General features: G+C 51.0%; 1 protein-coding gene across 1 annotated transcript in view; it reads left to right on the top strand.

Moving 5' to 3' along the window:
* The window catches only part of LOC135537941 (protein CASP-like), a 139,218-nt gene that overhangs the window by 46,217 nt on the left and 72,891 nt on the right, over window positions 1–20,110 (top strand). Inside the window, exon 2 of the mRNA XM_064963949.1 lies at window positions 16,099–16,209. Within this exon, the coding sequence (XP_064820021.1) occupies window positions 16,099–16,209 (111 nt within the window). The remainder of the gene's footprint in view (window positions 1–16,098; window positions 16,210–20,110) is intronic.

Genomic DNA, 20,110 nt, shown 5'->3' with positions numbered 1-20,110 from the left:
ATGTTGAACAATTTAAGCACAGCATTTTGCAACTCAGGTGTGCTGTTTTTCAGAATTTCATTTCTGATGTTGTCTAGACCACAAGCCTTCTTTGATTTAATAGATTTTAGCTTTTCATTTAGTTCTTGTTGGGTTATTGGGTAATCTAATGGATTTTGATTGTTTTTAATGACTGAGTCAAGGATGTTAAATTTTTCTTTAATTTCTAATTGGTTCTGTTGTAAGTATTTTTCTCTCTCTCTCACTCTCCCTCTCTCTCCCTCCCTCTCTCTCTCTCTCACTCTCCCTCCCTCTCTCTCTCACTCTCCCTCCCTCTCACTCTCTCTCTCCCTCTCTCTCTCTCTCTCCCTCTCTCTCTCTCTCTCTCTCTCTCTCTCTCTCTCTCTCTCTCTCCCTCTCTCTCACCCTCCCTCTCTTCTCACTCTCCCTCACTCTCCCTCTCTCTCTCTCTCTCTCTCTCTCCCTCTCTCTCTCTCTCTCCCTCTCTCTCTCCCCTCCCTCTCTCTCTCTCTCTCTCACTCTCCCCCTCTCTCTCACTCTCTCTCTCTCCCTCTCTCTCTCTCTCTCTCTCTCTCTCTCTCTCTCTCCCTCTCTCTCTCACCCTCCCTCTCTCTCTCTCTCTCTCTCTCCCTCTCTCTCTCTCCCTCTCTCTCTCTCTCTCTCTCCCTCCCTCTCTCTCTCTCTCTCTCACTCTCCCTCCCTCTCTCTCTCACTCTCCCTCCCTCTCACTCTCTCTCTCCCTCTCTCTCTCCCTCTCTCTCTCTCTCTCTCTCTCTCTCTCTCTCTCTCTCTCTCTCTCTCTCCCTCTCTCTCTCACCCTCCCTCTCTCTCTCTCACTCTCCCTCTCACTCTCCCTCTCTCTCTCTCTCTCTCTCTCCCTCTCTCTCTCTCTCTCCCCTCTCTCTCTCCCTCCCTCTCTCTCTCTCTCTCTCACTCTCCCCCCTCTCTCACTCTCCCTCTCTCTCTCTCCCTCTCCTCTCTCTCCCTCTCTCCCCCTCTCTCTCCCTCTCTCTTCCTCACCCTCCCTCTCTCTCTCTCACTCTCCCTCCCTCTCACTCTCCTCTCTATCTCTCCCTCCTCTCTCTCTCTCTCTCTCTCTCTCTCTCCCTCTCTCTCTCCCTCTCTCTCTCTCCTCTCTCTCTCACCCCCTCCCTCTCTCTCTCTCACTCCCTCCCTCCCTCTCACTCTCCCTCTCTATCTCTCCCTCTCTCTCTCTCTCTCTCTCTCTCTCTCTCTCTCTCTCTCTCTCTCCTCCTCTCTCACCCTCCCTCTCTCTCTCTCTCTCTCCCTCACCCTCACTCTCACTCTCACTCTCTCTCTCACTCTCTCTCTCTCCCTCTCTCTCTCTCCCTCTCTCTCCCTCCCTCTCACCCTCCCTCTCTCTCTCTCTCACTCTCTCTCTCTCACACAAGCCCTTTTCCACAGAGGTTTACCACTCGTGGCAGAGGCCAATCACCGTCGGTGTATGTGTAAAGTTGAAAGGTCGTCGGGTTTTCACACACAGCTCCTTGAATGATATGAAAGTTTGCTTCCATGTAAACAGACCGAGATGGTATAACCTCCTAGCTTAGTGTGTAGGTTGGTGTTGTAGGCCGCCGTGGCTCACCACCTGTCTCCTTGAGGGTGTGACAAGTCATCCCACACTCAGTTCTCTGTGGTTACTCGTCTCTTATCTCCTGTTCTGTGGGGGTGTAACCTCGCCTGTGATCGTGTACCGTGTCTTGGCAAAGAGCTTCCGACTTGCTAAACCCCCCCCCCCCCATATCAGCAGTGGTTTAGTCTGATGCATTTAGAGCGGGTTGGAAGTGGAACAGAACGGGGAGGGAGGGGGATGTTGAGAGGGTAGCAGATTGTAGATAAACCATCAGCCACATCCACTACGGTCTTACCACCATACAGGCACCTGAGAAGAAACGCTGTGAAGAGAAAGACAGGAGAGAATATTCACAACCACTTGACTTATTTAACGTTGTTGTTGTTGTTACAGCATGATTTCTAAATGGATGCTATAGATTTACTCTGTTCGTGTAAAACCTGTCCAAATGCACTGACCCGTTTTTAAAGCAGAATTACCCAAAATATTTCGTACAGAGAACCTGGCAATCGAATAGCCCCGATCAACAGTTAGATGTGAGTTATGTCCAGCCCTGGTAGCCTACACAGCTCTGCTGGTAAAAACACACATTTTCTACAGCGCATTTGGTAACAATGACCCAGCAAATTACATTTTGTCTGTCTATTTTAATATTGTGAAAGACATTTAACAAACATCTGAATGCTGAAGGTGCCTGCAGACCAGTATCAGAACATGGATAGGGGCGGGCCTTCCTCTCGTAGAGGCGGGCCTTGCTCTCGTCGGGGCGGGCCTTGCTCTCGTCGGGGCGGGCCTTGCTCTCGCGGGGCGGGCCTTGCTCTCGCCGGGCGGGCCTTGCTCTCGTCGGGCGGGCCTTGCTCTCGCCGGGCGGGCCTTGCTTCGGTCCGGGCGGGCCTTGCTCTCGCTGGGCGGGCCTTGCTCTGCCGGGCGGGCCTTCCTCGCTGGGCGGGCCTTCCTCTCGTCTGGGCGGGCCTTCCTTCGCCTGGGCGGGCCTTCCTCTCGCCGGGCGGGCCTTCCTCTCGTCGGGGCGGGCCTTCCTTCGCTGGGCGGGCCTTCCTCTCGCCGGGCGGGTTTGCTCGTCGGGCGGGCCTTGCTTCGGGGCGGGCCTTGCTTCGCTGGGCGGGCCTTTGCTTCGCGGGGGGCGGGCCTTTTGCTCGTCGCTGGGCGGGCCTTGCTCGTCGCGGGGCGGGCCTTGCTCCGTCGGGCGGGCCTTGCTTCGCTGGGGCGGGCCTTGCTCTCGCTGGGCGGGCCTTGCTTCGTCGGGGCGGGCCTTGCTCTCGTCGGGCGGGCCTTTGTTTTTCGCTGGGCGGGCCTTGCTTTTGGCTGGGCGGGCCTTGCTCTCGCTGGGCGGGCCTTGCTTTCGCCGGGCGGGCCTTGCTCTCGCTGGGCGGGCCTTGCTCTCGTCTGGGCGGGCCTTGCTCTCGTCGGGGCGGGCCTTCCTTCTTCGCCGGGCGGGGCCTTCCTCTCGTCGGGGCGGGCCTTGCTCTCGTCGGGGCGGGCCTTGCTCTCGCGGGGCGGGCCTTCCTTCGTCGGGGCGGGCCTTGCTCTCGTCGGGCGGGCCTTCCTTCGTCGGGGCGGGCCTTCCTCTGCGTCGGGCGGGCCCTTGTTCGTCGCTGGGCGGGCCTTGCTTGCTGGGCGGGCCTTCCTCGTCTGGGCGGGCCTTTCTCTCGTTGGGCGGGCCTTCCTCTCGTCCGGGCGGGCCTTCCTCGCGTCCGGGCGGGCCTTCCTCTCGCTGGGCGGGCCTTCCTCTCGTCGGGGCGGGCCTTCCTCTCGTCGGGCGGGCCTTTCTCTCGTCGGGGCGGGCCTTCCTCTCTCGGGCGGGCCTTCCTCGCTGGGCGGGCCTTCCTCTCGTCGGGCGGGCCTTCCTCTCGTCGGGGCCAGCAGCTGCGTCTCCTGTAGCTCAGTTATCTGACTTGTAGAATGTCATACGCAGAAACGTTTGATAGGCTGAAGGAGAGGACGATCAATTCTGTCAACAGATTAGAGGTATTATATAAAACAATTATATGAGTAAAAAATCAAATCAATCAATCTAATTGTATTTGTCACATGCGTCGAATACAACAGATGTAGACCTTTTACAGAGAAATGCTGACTTACAAACCCGTTAACCAACAGTGCAGTTTTAAGAAAATCCCCCCAAAAAATAAGAGAAGAATAACGTAATTATAGAGCAGCAGTCGATAACACTCACGGGGCTGTAAACGTTAGTAAACAGTGATTTAAAAAACCCAAAACCTTTTCAATAGGTTTTCTTCCCTATGCGTACTTAATTTGGATGGGATTGGGCTCCTACGGACCCGATGCGTCTTAAGCATTTGAACAGGAGACCGATGCCTATAGGTGAATCGTTACGTCCCTTGTATATAACCTTCCACTTCAACACACTGTGGTCTGAGTGTATATAACCTTCCACTTCAACACACCGTGGTCTGAGTGTATATAACCTTCCACTTCAACACACCGTGGTGTGAGTATATATAACCTTCCACTTCAACACACCGTGGTGTGAGTATATATAACCTTCCACTTCAACACACCGTGGTGTGAGTATATATAACCTTCCACTTCAACACACCGTGGTCTGAGTATATATAACCTTCCACTTCAACACACTGTGGCCTGAGTATATATAACCTTCTACTTCAACACACTGTGGCCTGAGTGTATATAACCTTCCACTTCAACACACCGTGGTCTGAGTATATATAACCTTCCACTTCAACACACTGTGGCCTGAGTATATATAACCTTCTACTTCAACACACTGTGGCCTGAGTGTATATAACCTTCCACTTCAACACACTGTGGCCTGAGTATATATAACCTTCCACTTCAACACACTGTGGCCTGAGTATATATAACCTTCCACTTCAACACACTGTGGCCTGAGTATATATAACCTTCCACACTGTGGTCTGAGTATATATAACCTTCCACACCGTGGTCTGAGTATATATAACCTTCCACTTCAACACACTGTGGCCTGAGTATATATAACCTTCCACACCGTGGTCTGAGTATATATAACCTTCCACTTCAACACACCGTGGTCTGAGTATATATAACCTTCCACTTCAACACACCATGGTCTGAGTATATATAACCTTCCACTTCAACACACCGTGGTCTGAGTATATATAAACTTCTACTTCAACACACCGTGGTCTGAGTATATATAACCTTCCACTTCAACACACCGTGGTCTGAGTATATATAAACTTCTACTTCAACACACCGTGGTCTGAGTATATATAACCTTCCACACTGTGGTCTGAGTGTATATAACCTTCCACTTCAACACACCGTGGTCTGAGTGTATATAACCTTCCACTTCAACACACCGTGGTCTGAGTATATATAACCATCCACACCGTGGCCTGAGTATATATAACCTTCCACTTCAACACACCGTGGTCTGAGTATATATAACCTTCCACTTCAACACACTGTGGTCTGAGTATATATAACCTTCCACACCGTGGCCTGAGTGTATATAACCTTCCACACCGTGGTTCAACACACCGTGGCCTGAGTAGATATGTCCCTTGCTTGGGGGTGATGGTTACGGTCTCTTTTAAAGAGCCTCAGTTGTCTTGCTGCTCTTCATCCACCCTTCTGTATTCTAATATTATTCTGTGCTAGCCCTGTGTTTTATTATTCAGTGTTGTGAATACATTATCTCGATGTGGATTGCATTATGCACGGGCTGCACTGTGATTTCAATAGCGCTTGTCATGGTAGTGAGCATATCCCCCCCCCCCCCAGAATGGAATAGCCCCCCCCCCCCAATATCAGCCGTGGGTCAGTCAGATGTACGGAGAGCAGGTTGGAAGTGGAACAGAATGGAATACCCCCCCGGTGTGCTTGGGCTGCACCATGAGGTGAAAACCCCTCCTCCATATTAACACAGGCCCGTAGGATTCTGCCTAATGCATGTGGACACACGTTGTTTGCTCTTGAGTAGGAGTTGAAGCAGTAGCCTACAGGCTGAAACTAGGAAGTGCTGACCCAGAACAACATTTCTGGTAGAACTGGTACGGAGCATTGAGACCTTGGGGAAAAGAAACCAGCCATTTCAAATGATCTGTAGATTCTGTGGTTTAGCGGAGTCCTTGTGGTTCTTGTCCCGACACGGCAACTCCTTTCACCAAATGTCGTGTTAGAGTTCAGAAATGTGCATTTTCAAAACGCAGAACATCAGAAAACAAATGATGTCTCTACCTATTTCACCTGCGTCAGTAGAGGGAGAAGAGACGTGACACGATTTTTCCTTCACAGAAAATACATTCGTGAAACGCAGAAATCGGCAGAAATTTGCTTCAAATAGCTTCACAGAAGTGCAGCGCTATTTGTATTTTTCCATCAAGAAAACAGAATTCTGTCTTAACGCAAAACATGTTTGCTCTTTAAGCCTCTTTGTCTATCTGTCCCTCCTCCTCCCTCTCTAGTGTAGTCTATATCTGTTATCTGTCCCCCACCCTCTCTTGTGTAGTCTATATCTGTCCCTCCTCCTCCCTCTCTAGTGTAGTCTATATCTGTCCCTCGTCCTCCCTCTCTAGTGTAGTCTATATCTGTACCCCACCCTCTCTTGTGTAGTCTATATCTGTCCCTCCTCCTTCCTCTCTAGTGTAGTCTATTTCTGTCCCCCCCTCTCTAGTGTAGTCTATATCTGTCCCTCCTCCTCCCTCTCTAGTGTAGTCTATATCTGTCTCTTCTCCTTCCTCTCTAGTGTAGTCTATATCTGTCCCTCCCTCTCTAGTGTAGTCTATATCTGTCCCTCCCTCTCTAGTGTAGTCTATATCTGTCCCTCCCTCTCTAGTGTAGTCTATATCTGTCCCTCCCTCTCTAGTGTCGTCTATATCTGTCCCTCCCTCTCTAGTGTAGTCTATATCTGTCCCTCCCTCTCTAGTGTAGTCTATATCTGTCCCTCCCTCTCTAGTGTAGTCTATATCTGTCCCTCCCTCTCTAGTGTTTTCTATATCTGTCCCTCCCTCTCTAGTGTAGTCTATATCTGTCCCTCCCTCTCTAGTGTAGTCTATATCTGTCCCTCCCTCTCTAGTGTCGTCTATATCTGTCCCTCCCTCTCTAGTGTAGTCTATATCTGTCCCTCCCTCTCTAGTGTTTTCTATATCTGTCCCTCCCTCTCTAGTGTCGTCTATATCTGTCCCTCCCTCTCTAGTGTCGTCTATATCTGTCCCTCCCTCTCTAGTGTTTTCTATATCTGTCCCTCCCTCTCTAGTGTAGTCCATATCTGCCCCCCCTCTCTAGTGTAGTCTATATCTGTCCCTCCCTCTCTAGTGTAGTCTATATCTGTCCCTCCCTCTCTAGTGTAGTCTATATCTGTCCCTCCCTCTCTAGTGTAGTCTATATCTGTCCCTCCTCCTCCCTCTCGAGTGCAGTCTATATCTGTCCCTCCTCCTTCCTCTCTAGTGTAGTCTATATCTGTCCCCCCCTCTCTAGTATAGTCTATATCTGTCCCTCCTCCTCCCTCTCTAGTGTAGTCTATATCTGTCCCTCCCCTTCTCTAGTGTAGTCTATATCTGTCCCTCCTCCTCCCTCTCTAGTGTAGTCTATATCTGTCCCTCCTCCTCCCTCTCTAGTGTAGTCTATATCTGTCCCTCCTCCTCCCTCTCTAGTGTAGTCTATATCTGTCCCTCCTCCTCCCTCTCTAGTGTAGTCTATATCTGTCCCTCCCTCTCTAGTGTAGTCTATATCTGTCCCTCCTCCTCCCTCTCTAGTGTAGTCTATATCTGTCCCTCCTCCTCCCTCTCTAGTGTAGTCTATATCTGTCCCTCCTCCTCCCTCTCTGGTGTAGTCTATATCTGTCCCTCCTCCTCCCTCTCTGGTGTAGTCTATATCGGCCCCTCCCCCTCTAGTTTAGGCTTTACGGCAGGGACAGATATAGACTATGTCTGGTAGTGTGTGGCTGCCGTCTCTCTGGGGAACATTGGTAATCTGTTCCAGCAGTGTTTGTGTCCGACCCAAATTAACCTTGACAAATCCCTACTGCTCGAACCTGAGGGTTAATTGGCTAGTTAACTACCACACAGATCACATATGAGATCATGGCTCCTTCCTGAGGGTTAATTGGCTAGTTACCTACCACACAGATCACATATGGGATCATGGCTCTTTCCTGAGGGTTAATTGGCTAGTTACCTACCACACAGATCACATATGGGATCATGGCTCTTTCCTGAGGGTTAATTGGCTAGTTACCTACCACACAGATCACATATGGGATCATGGCTCTTTCCTGAGGGTTAATTGGCTAGTTACCTACCACACAGATCACATATGGGATCATGGCTCTTTCCTGAGGGTTAATTGGCTAGTTACCTACCACACAGATCACATATGGGATCATGGCTCTTTCCTGAGGGTTAATTGGCTAGTTAACTACCACACAGATCACATATGGGATCATGGCTCTTTCCTGAGGGTTAATTGGCTAGTTACCTACCACACAGATCACATATGGGATCATGGCTCTTTCCTGAGGGTTAATTGGCTAGTTACCTACCACACAGATCACATATGGGATCATGGCTCTTTCCTGAGGGTTAATTGGCTAGTTACCTACCACACAGATCACATATGGGATCATGGCTCTTTCCTGAGGGTTAATTGGCTAGTTACCTACCACACAGATCACATATGGGATCATGGCTCTTTCCTGAGGGTTAATTGGCTAGTTACCTACCACACAGATCACATTATGGGATCATGGCTCTTAGCTGAGGGTTAATTGGCTGGTGGACTATAGACTACACACGGGGGGTGATATGTGTCAGGGTAGAGACGGCTATAGACTACACAGGGGGGGTGATATGTCAGGGTAGAGATGGTTATAGACTACACACAGGGGGGGGGTGATATGTGTCAGGGTAGAGACGGTTATAGACTACACACAGGGGGGTGATATGTGTCAGGGTAGAGATGGTTATAGACTACACACAGGGGGGTGATATGTGTCAGGGTAGAGATGGTTATAGACTACACACAGGGGGGGTGATATGTGTCAGGGTAGAGATGGTTATAGACTACACACAGGGGGGTGATATGTGTCAGGGTAGAGACGGCTATAGACTACACACAGGGGGTGATATGTGTCAGGGTAGAGATGGCTATAGACTACACACAGGGGGGTGATATGTGTCAGGGTAGAGACGGCTATAGACTACACACAGGGGTGATATGTGTCAGGGTAGAGATGGCTATAGACTACACAGGGGGGTGATATGTGTCAGGGTAGAGACGGTTATAGACTACACAGGGGGGTGATATGTGTCAGGGTAGAGACGGTTATAGACTACACACAGGGGGGGGGTGATATGTGTCAGGGTAGAGACGGTTATAGACTACACAGGGGGTGATATGTGTCAGGGTAGAGACGGCTATAGACTACACAGGGGGGTGATATGTGTCAGGGTAGAGACGGCTATAGACTACACAGGGGGGGGTGATATGTGTCAGGGTAGAGACGGTTATAGACTACACACAGGGGGGGGTGATATGTGTCAGGGTAGAGACGGCTATAGACTACACACAGGGGGGTGATATGTGTCAGGGTAGAGATGGCTATAGACTACACACAGGGGGTGATATGTGTCAGGGTAGAGCCGGCTATAGACTACACAGGGGGGTGATATGTGTCAGGGTAGAGACGGCTATAGACTACACACAGGGGGGTGATATGTGTCAGGGTAGAGCCGGCTATAGACTACACAGGGGGGTGATATGTGTCAGGGTAGAGACGGCTATAGACTACACACAGGGGGTGATATGTGTCAGGGTAGAGACGGCTATAGACTACACACAGGGGGGGTGATATGTGTCAGGGTAGAGACGGCTATAGACTACACAGGGGGTGATATGTGTCAGGGTAGAGACGGCTATAGACTACACAGGGGGTGATATGTGTCAGGGTAGAGACGGTTATAGACTACACACAGGGGGGTGATATGTGTCAGGGTAGAGACGGCTATAGACTACACAGGGGGTGATATGTGTCAGGGTAGAGATGGCTATAGACTACACAGGGGGTGATATGTGTCAGGGTAGAGACGGCTATAGACTACACACAGGGGGGTGATGTGTGTCAGGGTAGAGATGGCTATAGACTACACACAGGGGGGGGTGATATGTGTCAGGGTAGAGATGGCCATAGACTACACACAGGGGGGGTGATATGTGTCAGGGTAGAGATGGCTATAGACTACACACAGGGGGGTGATATGTGTCAGGGTAGAGACGGTTATAGACTACACACAGGGGGGGGTGATGTGTGTCAGGGTAGAGATGGCTATAGACTACACACAGGGGGGTGATATGTGTCAGGGTAGAGATGGCCATAGACTACACACAGGGGGGTGATATGTGTCAGGGTAGAGATGGCTATAGACTACACACAGGGGGGTGATATGTGTCAGGGTAGAGACGGCTATAGACTACACAGGGGGTGATATGTGTCAGGGTAGAGACGGCTATAGACTACACACAGGGGGGTGATATGTGTCAGGGTAGAGATGGCTATAGACTACACACAGGGGGGTGATATGTGTCAGGGTAGAGATGGCTATAGACTACACACAGGGGGGTGATATGTGTCAGGGTAGAGACGGCTATAGACTACACACAGGGGGGGGGGTGATATGTGTCAGGGTAGAGACGGCTATAGGCTACACAGGGGGGTGATATGTGTCAGGGTAGAGATGGCTATAGACTACACACAGGGGGGTGATATGTGTCAGGGTAGAGACGGCTATAGACTACACACAGGGGGGGTGATATGTGTCAGGGTAGAGACGGCTATAGACTACACACAGGGGGGTGATATGTGTCAGGGTAGAGACGGCTATAGACTACACAGGGGGTGATATGTGTCAGGGTAGACGGCTATAGACTACACACAGGGGGGGTGATATGTGTCAGGGTAGAGATGGCTATAGACTACACACAGGGGGTGATATGTGTCAGGGTAGAGATGGCTATAGACTACACACAGGGGGGGGTGATATGTCTCAGGGTAGAGACGGCTATAGACTACACAGGGGGTGATATGTGTCAGGGTAGAGACGGCTATAGACTACACAGGGGGGGTGATATGTGTCAGGGTAGAGACGGCTATAGACTACACACAGGGGGGTGATATGTGTCAGGGTAGAGATGGCTATAGACTACACACAGGGGGGTGATATGTCTCAGGGTAGAGACGGCTATAGACTACACACAGGGGGTGATATGTGTCAGGGTAGAGACGGCTATAGACTACACAGGGGGGTGATATGTGTCAGGGTAGAGACGGCTATAGACTACACACAGGGGGGGTGATATGTGTCAGGGTAGAGATGGCTATAGACTACACACAGGGGGGGGTGATATGTGTCAGGGTAAAGATGGCTATAGACTACACAGGGGGGTTATATGTGTCAGGGTAGAGACGGCTATAGACTACACACAGGGGGGGGTGATATGTGTCAGGGTAGAGACGGCTATAGACTACACACAGGGGGGTGATATGTGTCAGGGTAGAGACGACTATAGACTACACACAGGGGGATGATATGTGTCAGGGTAGAGATGGCTATAGACTACACACAGGGGGGTGATATGTGTCAGGGTAGAGACGACTATAGACTACACACAGGGGGGGTGATATGTGTCAGGGTAGAGACGGCTATAGACTACACACAGGGGGGTGATATGTGTCAGGGTAGAGACGACTATAGACTACACACAGGGGGGTGATATGTGTCAGGGTAGAGATGGCTATAGACTACACACAGGGGGGGTGATATGTGTCAGGGTAGAGATGGCTATAGACTACACACAGGGGGGGGTGATATGTGTCAGGGTAGAGACGGCTATAGACTACACACAGGGGGTGATATGTGTCAGGGTAGAGACGGCTATAGACTACACACAGGGGGGTGATATGTGTCAGGGTAGAGATGGCTATAGACTACACACAGGGGGGATGATATGTGTCAGGGTAGAGATGGCTATAGACTACACACAGGGGGGGGTGATATGTGTCAGGGTAGAGACGGCTATAGGCTACACGGGGGGGTGATATGTGTCAGGGTAGAGATGGCTATAGACTACACACAGGGGGGGGTGATATGTGTCAGGGTAGAGACGGCTATAGACTACACACAGGGGGGTGATATGTGTCAGGGTAGAGACGGCTATAGACTACACACAGGGGGTGATATGTGTCAGGGTAGAGACGGCTATAGACTACACAGGGGGGTGATATGTGTCAGGGTAGAGACGGCTATAGACTACACACAGGGGGGTGATATGTGTCAGGGTAGAGACGGCTATAGACTACACACGGGGGGGTGATATGTGTCAGGGTAGAGATGGCTATAGACTACACACAGGGGGGTGATATGTGTCAGGGTAGAGACGACTATAGACTACACACGGGGGGGTGATATGTGTCAGGGTAGAGATGGTTATAGACTACACACAGGGGGGGTGATATGTGTCAGGGTAGAGATGGCTATAGACTACACACAGGGGGGGTGATATGTGTCAGGGTAGAGATAGCTATAGACTACACACAGGGGGTGATATGTGTCAGGGTAGAGACGGTTATAGACTACACACAGGGGGGTGATATGTGTCAGGGTAGAGATGGCTATAGACTACACACAGGGGGGTGATATGTGTCAGGGTAGAGATGGCTATAGACTACACACAGGGGGGTGATATGTGTCAGGGTAGAGACGGCTATAGACTACACACAGGGGGGTGATATGTGTCAGGGTAGAGATGGCTATAGACTACACACAGGGGGGTGATATGTGTCAGGGTAGAGACGGCTATAGACTACACACAGGGGGTGATATGTGTCAGGGTAGAGATGGCTATAGACTACACACAGGGGGGTGATATGTGTCAGGGTAGAGATGGCTATAGACTACACACAGGGGGTGATATGTGTCAGGGTAGAGACGGCTATAGACTACACACAGGGGGTGTTATGTGTCAGGGTAGAGATGGCTATAGACTACACACAGGGGGGTGATATGTGTCAGGGTAGAGACGGCTATAGACTACACACAGGGGGGTGATATGTGTCAGGGTAGAGATGGTTATAGACTACACACAGGGGGGTGATATGTGTCAGGGTAGAGATGGCTATAGACTACACACAGGGGGGTGATATGTGTCAGGGTAGAGACGGCTATAGACTACACACACGGGGGTGATATGTGTCAGGGTAGAGATGGCTATAGACTACACACAGGGGGTGATATGTGTCAGGGTAGAGATGGCTATAGACTACACACAGGGGGTGATATGTGTCAGGGTAGAGATGGCTATAGACTACACACAGGGGGGTGATATGTGTCAGGGTAGAGATGGCTATAGACTACACACAGGGGGTGATATGTGTCAGGGTAGAGATGGCTATAGACTACACACAGGGGGGGTGATATGTGTCAGGGTAGAGATGGCTATAGACTACACACAGGGGGGTGATATGTGTCAGGGTAGAGATGGCTATAGACTACACAGGGGGGTGATATGTGTCAGGGTAGAGATGGCTATAGACTACACAGGGGGGTGATATGTGTCAGGGTAGAGACGGCTATAGACTACACACAGGGGGGTGATATGTGTCAGGGTAGAGATGGCTATAGACTACACACAGGGGGGTGATATGTGTCAGGGTAGAGACGGCTATAGACTACACACAGGGGGGTGATATGTGTCAGGGTAGAGATGGCTATAGACTACACACATGGGGGGGTGATATGTGTCAGGGTAGAGACGGCTATAGACTACACACATGGGGGGGTGATATGTGTCAGGGTAGAGACGGCTATAGACTACACACAGGGGGGTGATATGTGTCAGGGTAGAGACGACTATAGACTACACACGGGGGGTGATATGTGTCAGGGTAGAGATGGTTATAGACTACACACAGGGGGGTGATATGTGTCAGGGTAGAGATGGCTATAGACTACACACAGGGGGGTGATATGTGTCAGGGTTGAGATGGTTATAGACTACACACAGGGGGGTGATATGTGTCAGGGTAGAGACGGCCATAGACTACACACAGGGGGGTGATATGTGTCAGGGTAGAGACGGCTATAGACTACACACAGGGGGGTGATATGTGTCAGGGTAGAGATGGCTATAGACTACACACAGGGGGGTGATATGTGTCAGGGTAGAGACGGCCATAGACTACACACAGTGGGGGGTGATATGTGTCAGGGTAGAGATGGCTATAGACTACACACAGGGGGGTGATATGTGTCAGGGTAGAGATGGCTATAGACTACACACAGGGGGTGATATGTGTCAGGGTAGAGATGGCTATAGACTACACACAGGGGTGGGTATAATGTGTCAGGGTAGAGATGGCTATAGACTACACACAGGGGGGTGGTATGTGTCAGGGTAGAGATGGCTATAGACTACACACAGGGGGGTGGTATGTGTCAGGGTAGAGACGGCTATAGACTACACACAGGGGGGTGATATGTGTCAGGGTAGAGATGGCTATAGACTACACACAGGGGGTGATATGTGTCAGGGTAGAGATGGCTATAGACTACACACAGGGGGGTGATATGTGTCAGGGTAGAGATGGCTATAGACTACACACAGGGGGTGGTGATATGTGTCAGGGTAGAGATGGCTATAGACTACACAGGGGGGGGTGATATGTGTCAGGGTAGAGATGGCTATAGACTACACAGGGGGGGGTGATATGTGTCAGGGTAGAGATGGCTATAGACTACACACAGGGGGGGTGGTGATATGTGTCAGGGTAGAGATGGCTATAGACTACACGGTGTGTGTTTGTGCGTGGTTATGTTCGAGTACTCTAGAGCTGAGAGATCAGTCTGGCTTTACACCCAAGGTGATCTGGTCTGTGATCAGTGGCTTTACATCCACTGGGATCTGGTCTGGGATCAGTGGCTTTACATCCACTGGGATCTGGTCTGGGATCAGTGGCTTTACATCCACTGGGATCTGGTCTGGGATCAGTGGCTTTACATCCACTGGGATCTGGTCTGGGATCAGTGGCTTTACATCCACTGGGATCTGGTCTGGGATCAGTGGCTTTACATCCACTGGGATCTGGTCTGGGATCAGTGGCTTTACACCCACTGGGATCTGGTCTGGGATCTGGTGTGGGATCTGGTCTGGCTTTACACCCACTGGGATCTGGTCTGGGATCTGGTGTGGGATCTGGTCTGGGATCAGTCTGGCTTTACACCCACTGGGATCTGGTGTGGGATCTGGTCTGGGAAGAGCTGGATCTATGATAGAATAGGATTTGTCATTTCTTTTGCTCGATAACTCTATTCTGGTGTTCCCATTGAGTCTAGACGCTGTGGGCTTTCTGAGTGTCTGGGGATGCTGTAGATTTGTCTCTTGGCCCCTATTGTAATGTGTGTAAAATAAATCATTTGGTATTTAAGTTATTAGTGCTGTGTTACCAGCAGCATCATCTCTCTCCTGGGTGAGCAGAGAGGGGGGGGGGGGATGGGGAGGAAGGTGGAGAATGGGTAGGGGTGAGGAGGAGAGGGTTGAGGAGGAGAAGGGTTGAGGAGGAGAAGGGTTGAGGAGGAGAAGGGTTGAGGAGGAGAAGGGTTGAGGAGGAGAAGGGGTGAGGAGGAGAAGGGTTGAGGAGGAGAGGGTTGAGGAGGAGAGGGTTGAGGGAGAGAGGGTTGAGGAGGAGAAGGGTTGAGGAGGAGAGGGTTGAGGAGAGGGGTGAGGAGGAGAGGGGTGAGGAGGAGAGGGGTGAGGAGGAGAGGGTTGAGGAGGAGAGGGTTGAGGAGGAGAGGGTTGAGGAGGAGAGGGTTGAGGAGGAGAAGGGTTGAGGAGGAGAAGGGTTGAGGAGGAGAGGGTTGAGGGAGAGAGGGGGGGAAGAGGGGGAGAGGGTTGAGGAGGAGAGGGTTGGGGAGGAGAGGTTTGAGGAGGAGAGGGTTGAGGAGAAGAGGGAGAGGGGTGAGGAGGAGAGGGAGAGGGGTGAGGAGGAGAGGGTTGAGGAGGAGAGGGTTGAGGAGGAAAGGGTTGGGGAGGAAAGGGTTGGGGAGGAGAGGGTTGAGGAGGAGAGGGTTGAGGAGGAGAGGGTTGAGGAGAAGAGGGGTGAGGAGAAGAGGGGTGAGGAGGAGAGGGGGAGGGGTGAGGAGAAGAGGGGTGAGGAGGAGAGGGTTGAGAAGGAGAGGGGGAAGAAGTGGAGAGAATTTGTTTAAAAAATATTTTTATTTAACTAGGAAAGTCCGTTAAGAGCAAATTCCTATTTACAATGACGGCCTGCCCCGGGCCAAACCCGGATGACGCTGGGCCAAACCCGGACGACGCTGGGCCAATTATTCTCCACCCTATGGGACTCCCAATCACGGCCGGTTGTGATACAGCCTGGATTCGAACCATGGTGTCTGTAGTGACGCATCAAGCGCTGAGATGCAGACCGCTGCGCCCTACAAAGCCTCTCACAACGTGTGTGTTTGTTTCAGAGAGAACTAGACGCCACCGCCACACAGCTCGCCAACAGACAGGATGAGAGCGAACAGTCCAGGAAGAAACTCATCGACCAGAGCCGCGACTTCAAGAAGAACACGCCAGAGGTGACACACACACACCTACACACACACACACACCTACACACACACGTACACACACACACAGGCATTGATACACAAACACACACATTTTAAATACTTTATTTGAATCCAGAAATCACATTAGTTTCGAAGGATTTAAACATTTGTCACAGATATCTGGACACTTATAGATATAGAACATGACAGCTGAAACAGAGCAGTACCTTCTCCTCCATACAGCTAGACTGACCATACCAGCTGAAACAGAGCAGTACCTTCTCCTCCATACAGCTAGACTGACCATACCAGCTGAAACAGAGCAGTACCTTCTCCTCCGTACAGCTAGACTGACCATACCAGCTGAAACAGAGCAGTACCTTCTCCTCCATACAGCTAGACTGACCATGCCAGCTGAAACAGAGCAGTACCTTCTCCTCCATACAGCTAGACTGACCATACCAGCTGAAACAGAGCAGTACCTTCTCCTCCATACAGCTAGACTGACCATACCAGCTGAAACAGAGCAGTACCTTCTCCTCCATACAGCTAGACTGACCATACCAGCTGAAACAGAGCAGTACCTTCTCCATACAGCTAGACTGACCATAACAGCTGAAACAGAGCAGTACCTTCTCCTCCATACAGCTAGACTGACCATACCAGCTGAAACAGAGCTGTACCTTCTCCTCCATTCAGCTAGACTGACCATAACAGCTGAAACAGAGCAGTACCTTCTCCATACAGCTAGACTGACCATAACAGCTGAAACAGAGCAGTACCTTCTCCTCCATACAGCTAGACTGACCATAACAGCTGAAACAGAGCAGTACCTTCTCCTCCATACAGCTAGACTGACCATACCAGCTGAAACAGAGCAGTACCTTCTCCTCCATACAGCTAGACTGACCATACCAGCTGAAACAGAGCACCACCTTCTCCTCCATACAGCTAGACTGACCATACCAGCTGAAACAGAGCAGTACCTTCTCCTCCATACAGCTAGACTGACCATACCAGCTGAAACAGAGCAGTACCTTCTCCATACAGCTAGACTGACCATACCAGCTGAAACAGAGCAGCACCTTCTCCTCCATACAGCTAGACTGACCATACCAGCTGAAACAGAGCAGCACCTTCTCCTCCATAGAGCTAGACTGACCATACCAGCTGAAACAGAGCAGCACCTTCTTCTCCAGAGGAGGACAGGAAAATATAGACATGCAAAGTTCCCGAAATACTGCTCCACCCCCCCAATTCTGGATTGTATGACCTGTTCTTTATCTGTTTTTAATGTGCTTTGTGACATTCCTGCTGACTAGGATCATTCTGTCTGTCCTGTTTCTCCCCTGGGGTTGATGTCCCTTGGGTATTGTCGTGCGTTTCCAAGGCAACCCTAATTGTTCGAACACAGACTGGAATTAAAAAGCATCGTTGTTGTTGTTCGGAACGTGGCCGTCATGGCAGTTTAACGAGTAGCTATGCGTCCTGTGGAAGCTCAACGAACGACGTGGAAGGTGTGTTACTACACGGAGTTGCCTTTATGTCTCTGAGAAGCCATTGATCCCCTGGTTGATTCTCCCCTTTTTTCGTCCGCGGCTATAATTGAGTAATTGAGTAATTAATTGAGTAAGAGTTGGGAATACGGGCCCTGACCTAAGAGTTGGGCATACAGGCCCTGACCTAAGAGTTGGGAATACAGGCCCTGACCTAAGAGTTGGGAATACGGGCCCTGACCTAAGAGTTGGGAATACGGGCCCTGACCTAAGAGTTGGGCATACAGGCCCTGACCTAAGAGTTGGGCATACAGGCCCTGACCTAAGAGTTGGGAATACGGGCCCTGACCTAAGAGTTGGGAATACGGGCCCTGACCTAAGAGTTGGGCATACAGGCCCTGACCTAAGAGTTGGGAATACAGGCCCTGACCTAAGAGTTGGGAATACAGGCCCTGTGGCAGGAAAACAAGATAAAGACAGTTCATTATAAGGAAAGTGTATACACACACACACACAGACACACACACACACACACACACACACACACCACTATGAAGTTAGATTGACGATGCGTTCCTGATCTAATGCGCGTCTATAAGTAGCCAGGTAGAGCCCTCTGTCCAGGATGACCCGTTCTGTCTAACTGTGGTGAACGCTGCACTGCATCTCAACAGGGCTTTAGTCAAGCTCACTGACAAGCGTGTGGATGTGCTTGTTCCCGGAGGTCTATACTTGACTCGCTATCTCATCAGAAACCACTGACTCCCGACCTAATGATATAACAATAGGACTCTGGGGCTGAGGTTGGGTTTTAAATGTGCTCTGAACAGGCAGTGTTGGGTGAAACGGTCAGTGTTGGGTGAAACGGTCAGTGTTGGGTGAAACGGTCAGTGTTGGGTGAAACGGTCAGTGTTGGGTGAAACGGTCAGTGTTGGGTGAAACGGCCAGTGTTGGGTGAAACGGTCAGTGTTGGGTGAAACGGTCAGTGTTGGGTGAAACGGTCAGTGTTGGGTGAAACGGTCAGTGTTGGGTGAAACGGTCAGTGTTGGGTGAAACGGCCAGTGTTGGGTGAAACGGCCAGTGTTGGGTGAAACGGCCAGTGTTGGGTGAAACGGCCAGTGTTGGGTGAAACGGCCAGTGTTGGGTGAAACGGTCAGTGTTGGGTGAAACGGTCAGTGTTGGGTGAAACGGTCAGTGTTGGGTGAAACGGTCAGTGTTGGGTGAAACGGTCAGTGTTGGGTGAAACGGCCAGTGTTGGGTGAAACGGTCAGTGTTGGGTGAAACGGTCAGTGTTCCGTGAAACGGTCAGTGTTGGTGAAACGGCCAGTGGAGGTGAAACGGCCAGTGTTCGGTGAAACGGTCAGTGTTGGGTGAAACGGCCAGTGGTTGGTGAAACGGTCAGTGTTGGTGAAACGGCCAGTGTTGGTGAAACGCCAGTGTTGGGTGAAACGGTCAGTGTTGGGTGAAACGGCCAGTGTTGGGTGAAACGGTCAGTGTGAGGTGAACGGTCAGTGTTAGGTGAAACGGTCAGTGTTGGTGAAACGGGTCAGTGCACGGTGAAACGGTCAGTGTTGGTGAACGGTCAGTGTTGTGAAACGGTCAGTGTTCGGTGAACGGTCAGTATTCGTGAACGCCAGTGTTGGGGTGAAACGGTCAGTGTTGGGTGAAACGGTCAGTGTTGGGTGAAACGGTCAGTGTTGGGTGAAACGGTCAGTGTTGGTTGAAACGGTCAGTGTTGGGTGAAACGGTCAGTGTTGGGTGAAACGGTCAGTGTTGGGTGAAACGGTCAGTGTTGGGTGAAACGGCCAGTGTTGGGTGAAACGGCCAGTGTTGGGGTGAAACGGTCAGTGTGAGGTGAAACGGTCGTGTTGGGTGAAACGGCCAGTGTTGGGTGAAACGGCCAGTGTGGAGGTGAAACGGTCAGTGTTGGGTGAAACGGTCAGTGTTGGGTGAAACGGTCAGTGTTGGGTGAAACGGCCAGTGTTGGGTGAAACGGTCAGTGTTGGGGTGAAACGGTCAGTGTTGGGGTGAAACGGCCAGTGTTGTGAACGGTCAGTGTTCGGTGAAACGGTCAGTGTTCTGTGAAACGGTCAGTGTTCGGTGAAACGGCCAGTGTTGGGTGAAACGGTCAGTGTTGGGTGAAACGGTCAGTGTTGGGTGAAACGGTCAGTGTTCTGTGAAACGGTCAGTGTTCTGTGAAACGGTCAGTGTTCTGTGAAACGGTCAGTGTTGGGTGAAACGGTCAGTGTTAGTGAACGGTCAAACGTCAGTGTTCGTGAAAAGGTCAGTGTTGGGTGAAAAGGTCAGTGTTGGGAAACGGTCAGTGTTGGGTGAAACGGCCAGTGTTGGGTGAAACGGTCAGTGTTGGGTGAAAACGTGAAACGGTCAGTGTTGGGTGAAACGGCCAGTGTGAGGTGAAACGGTCAGTGTTG

This window comes from Oncorhynchus masou, unplaced genomic scaffold (assembly GCF_036934945.1).
Source record: "Oncorhynchus masou masou isolate Uvic2021 unplaced genomic scaffold, UVic_Omas_1.1 unplaced_scaffold_874, whole genome shotgun sequence".
NCBI classification, from domain to species: domain Eukaryota; kingdom Metazoa; phylum Chordata; class Actinopteri; order Salmoniformes; family Salmonidae; genus Oncorhynchus; species Oncorhynchus masou.
The sequence above is the reverse complement of the archived record's forward strand: the minus strand, read 5'-3'. Positions and strand labels throughout refer to the sequence as shown.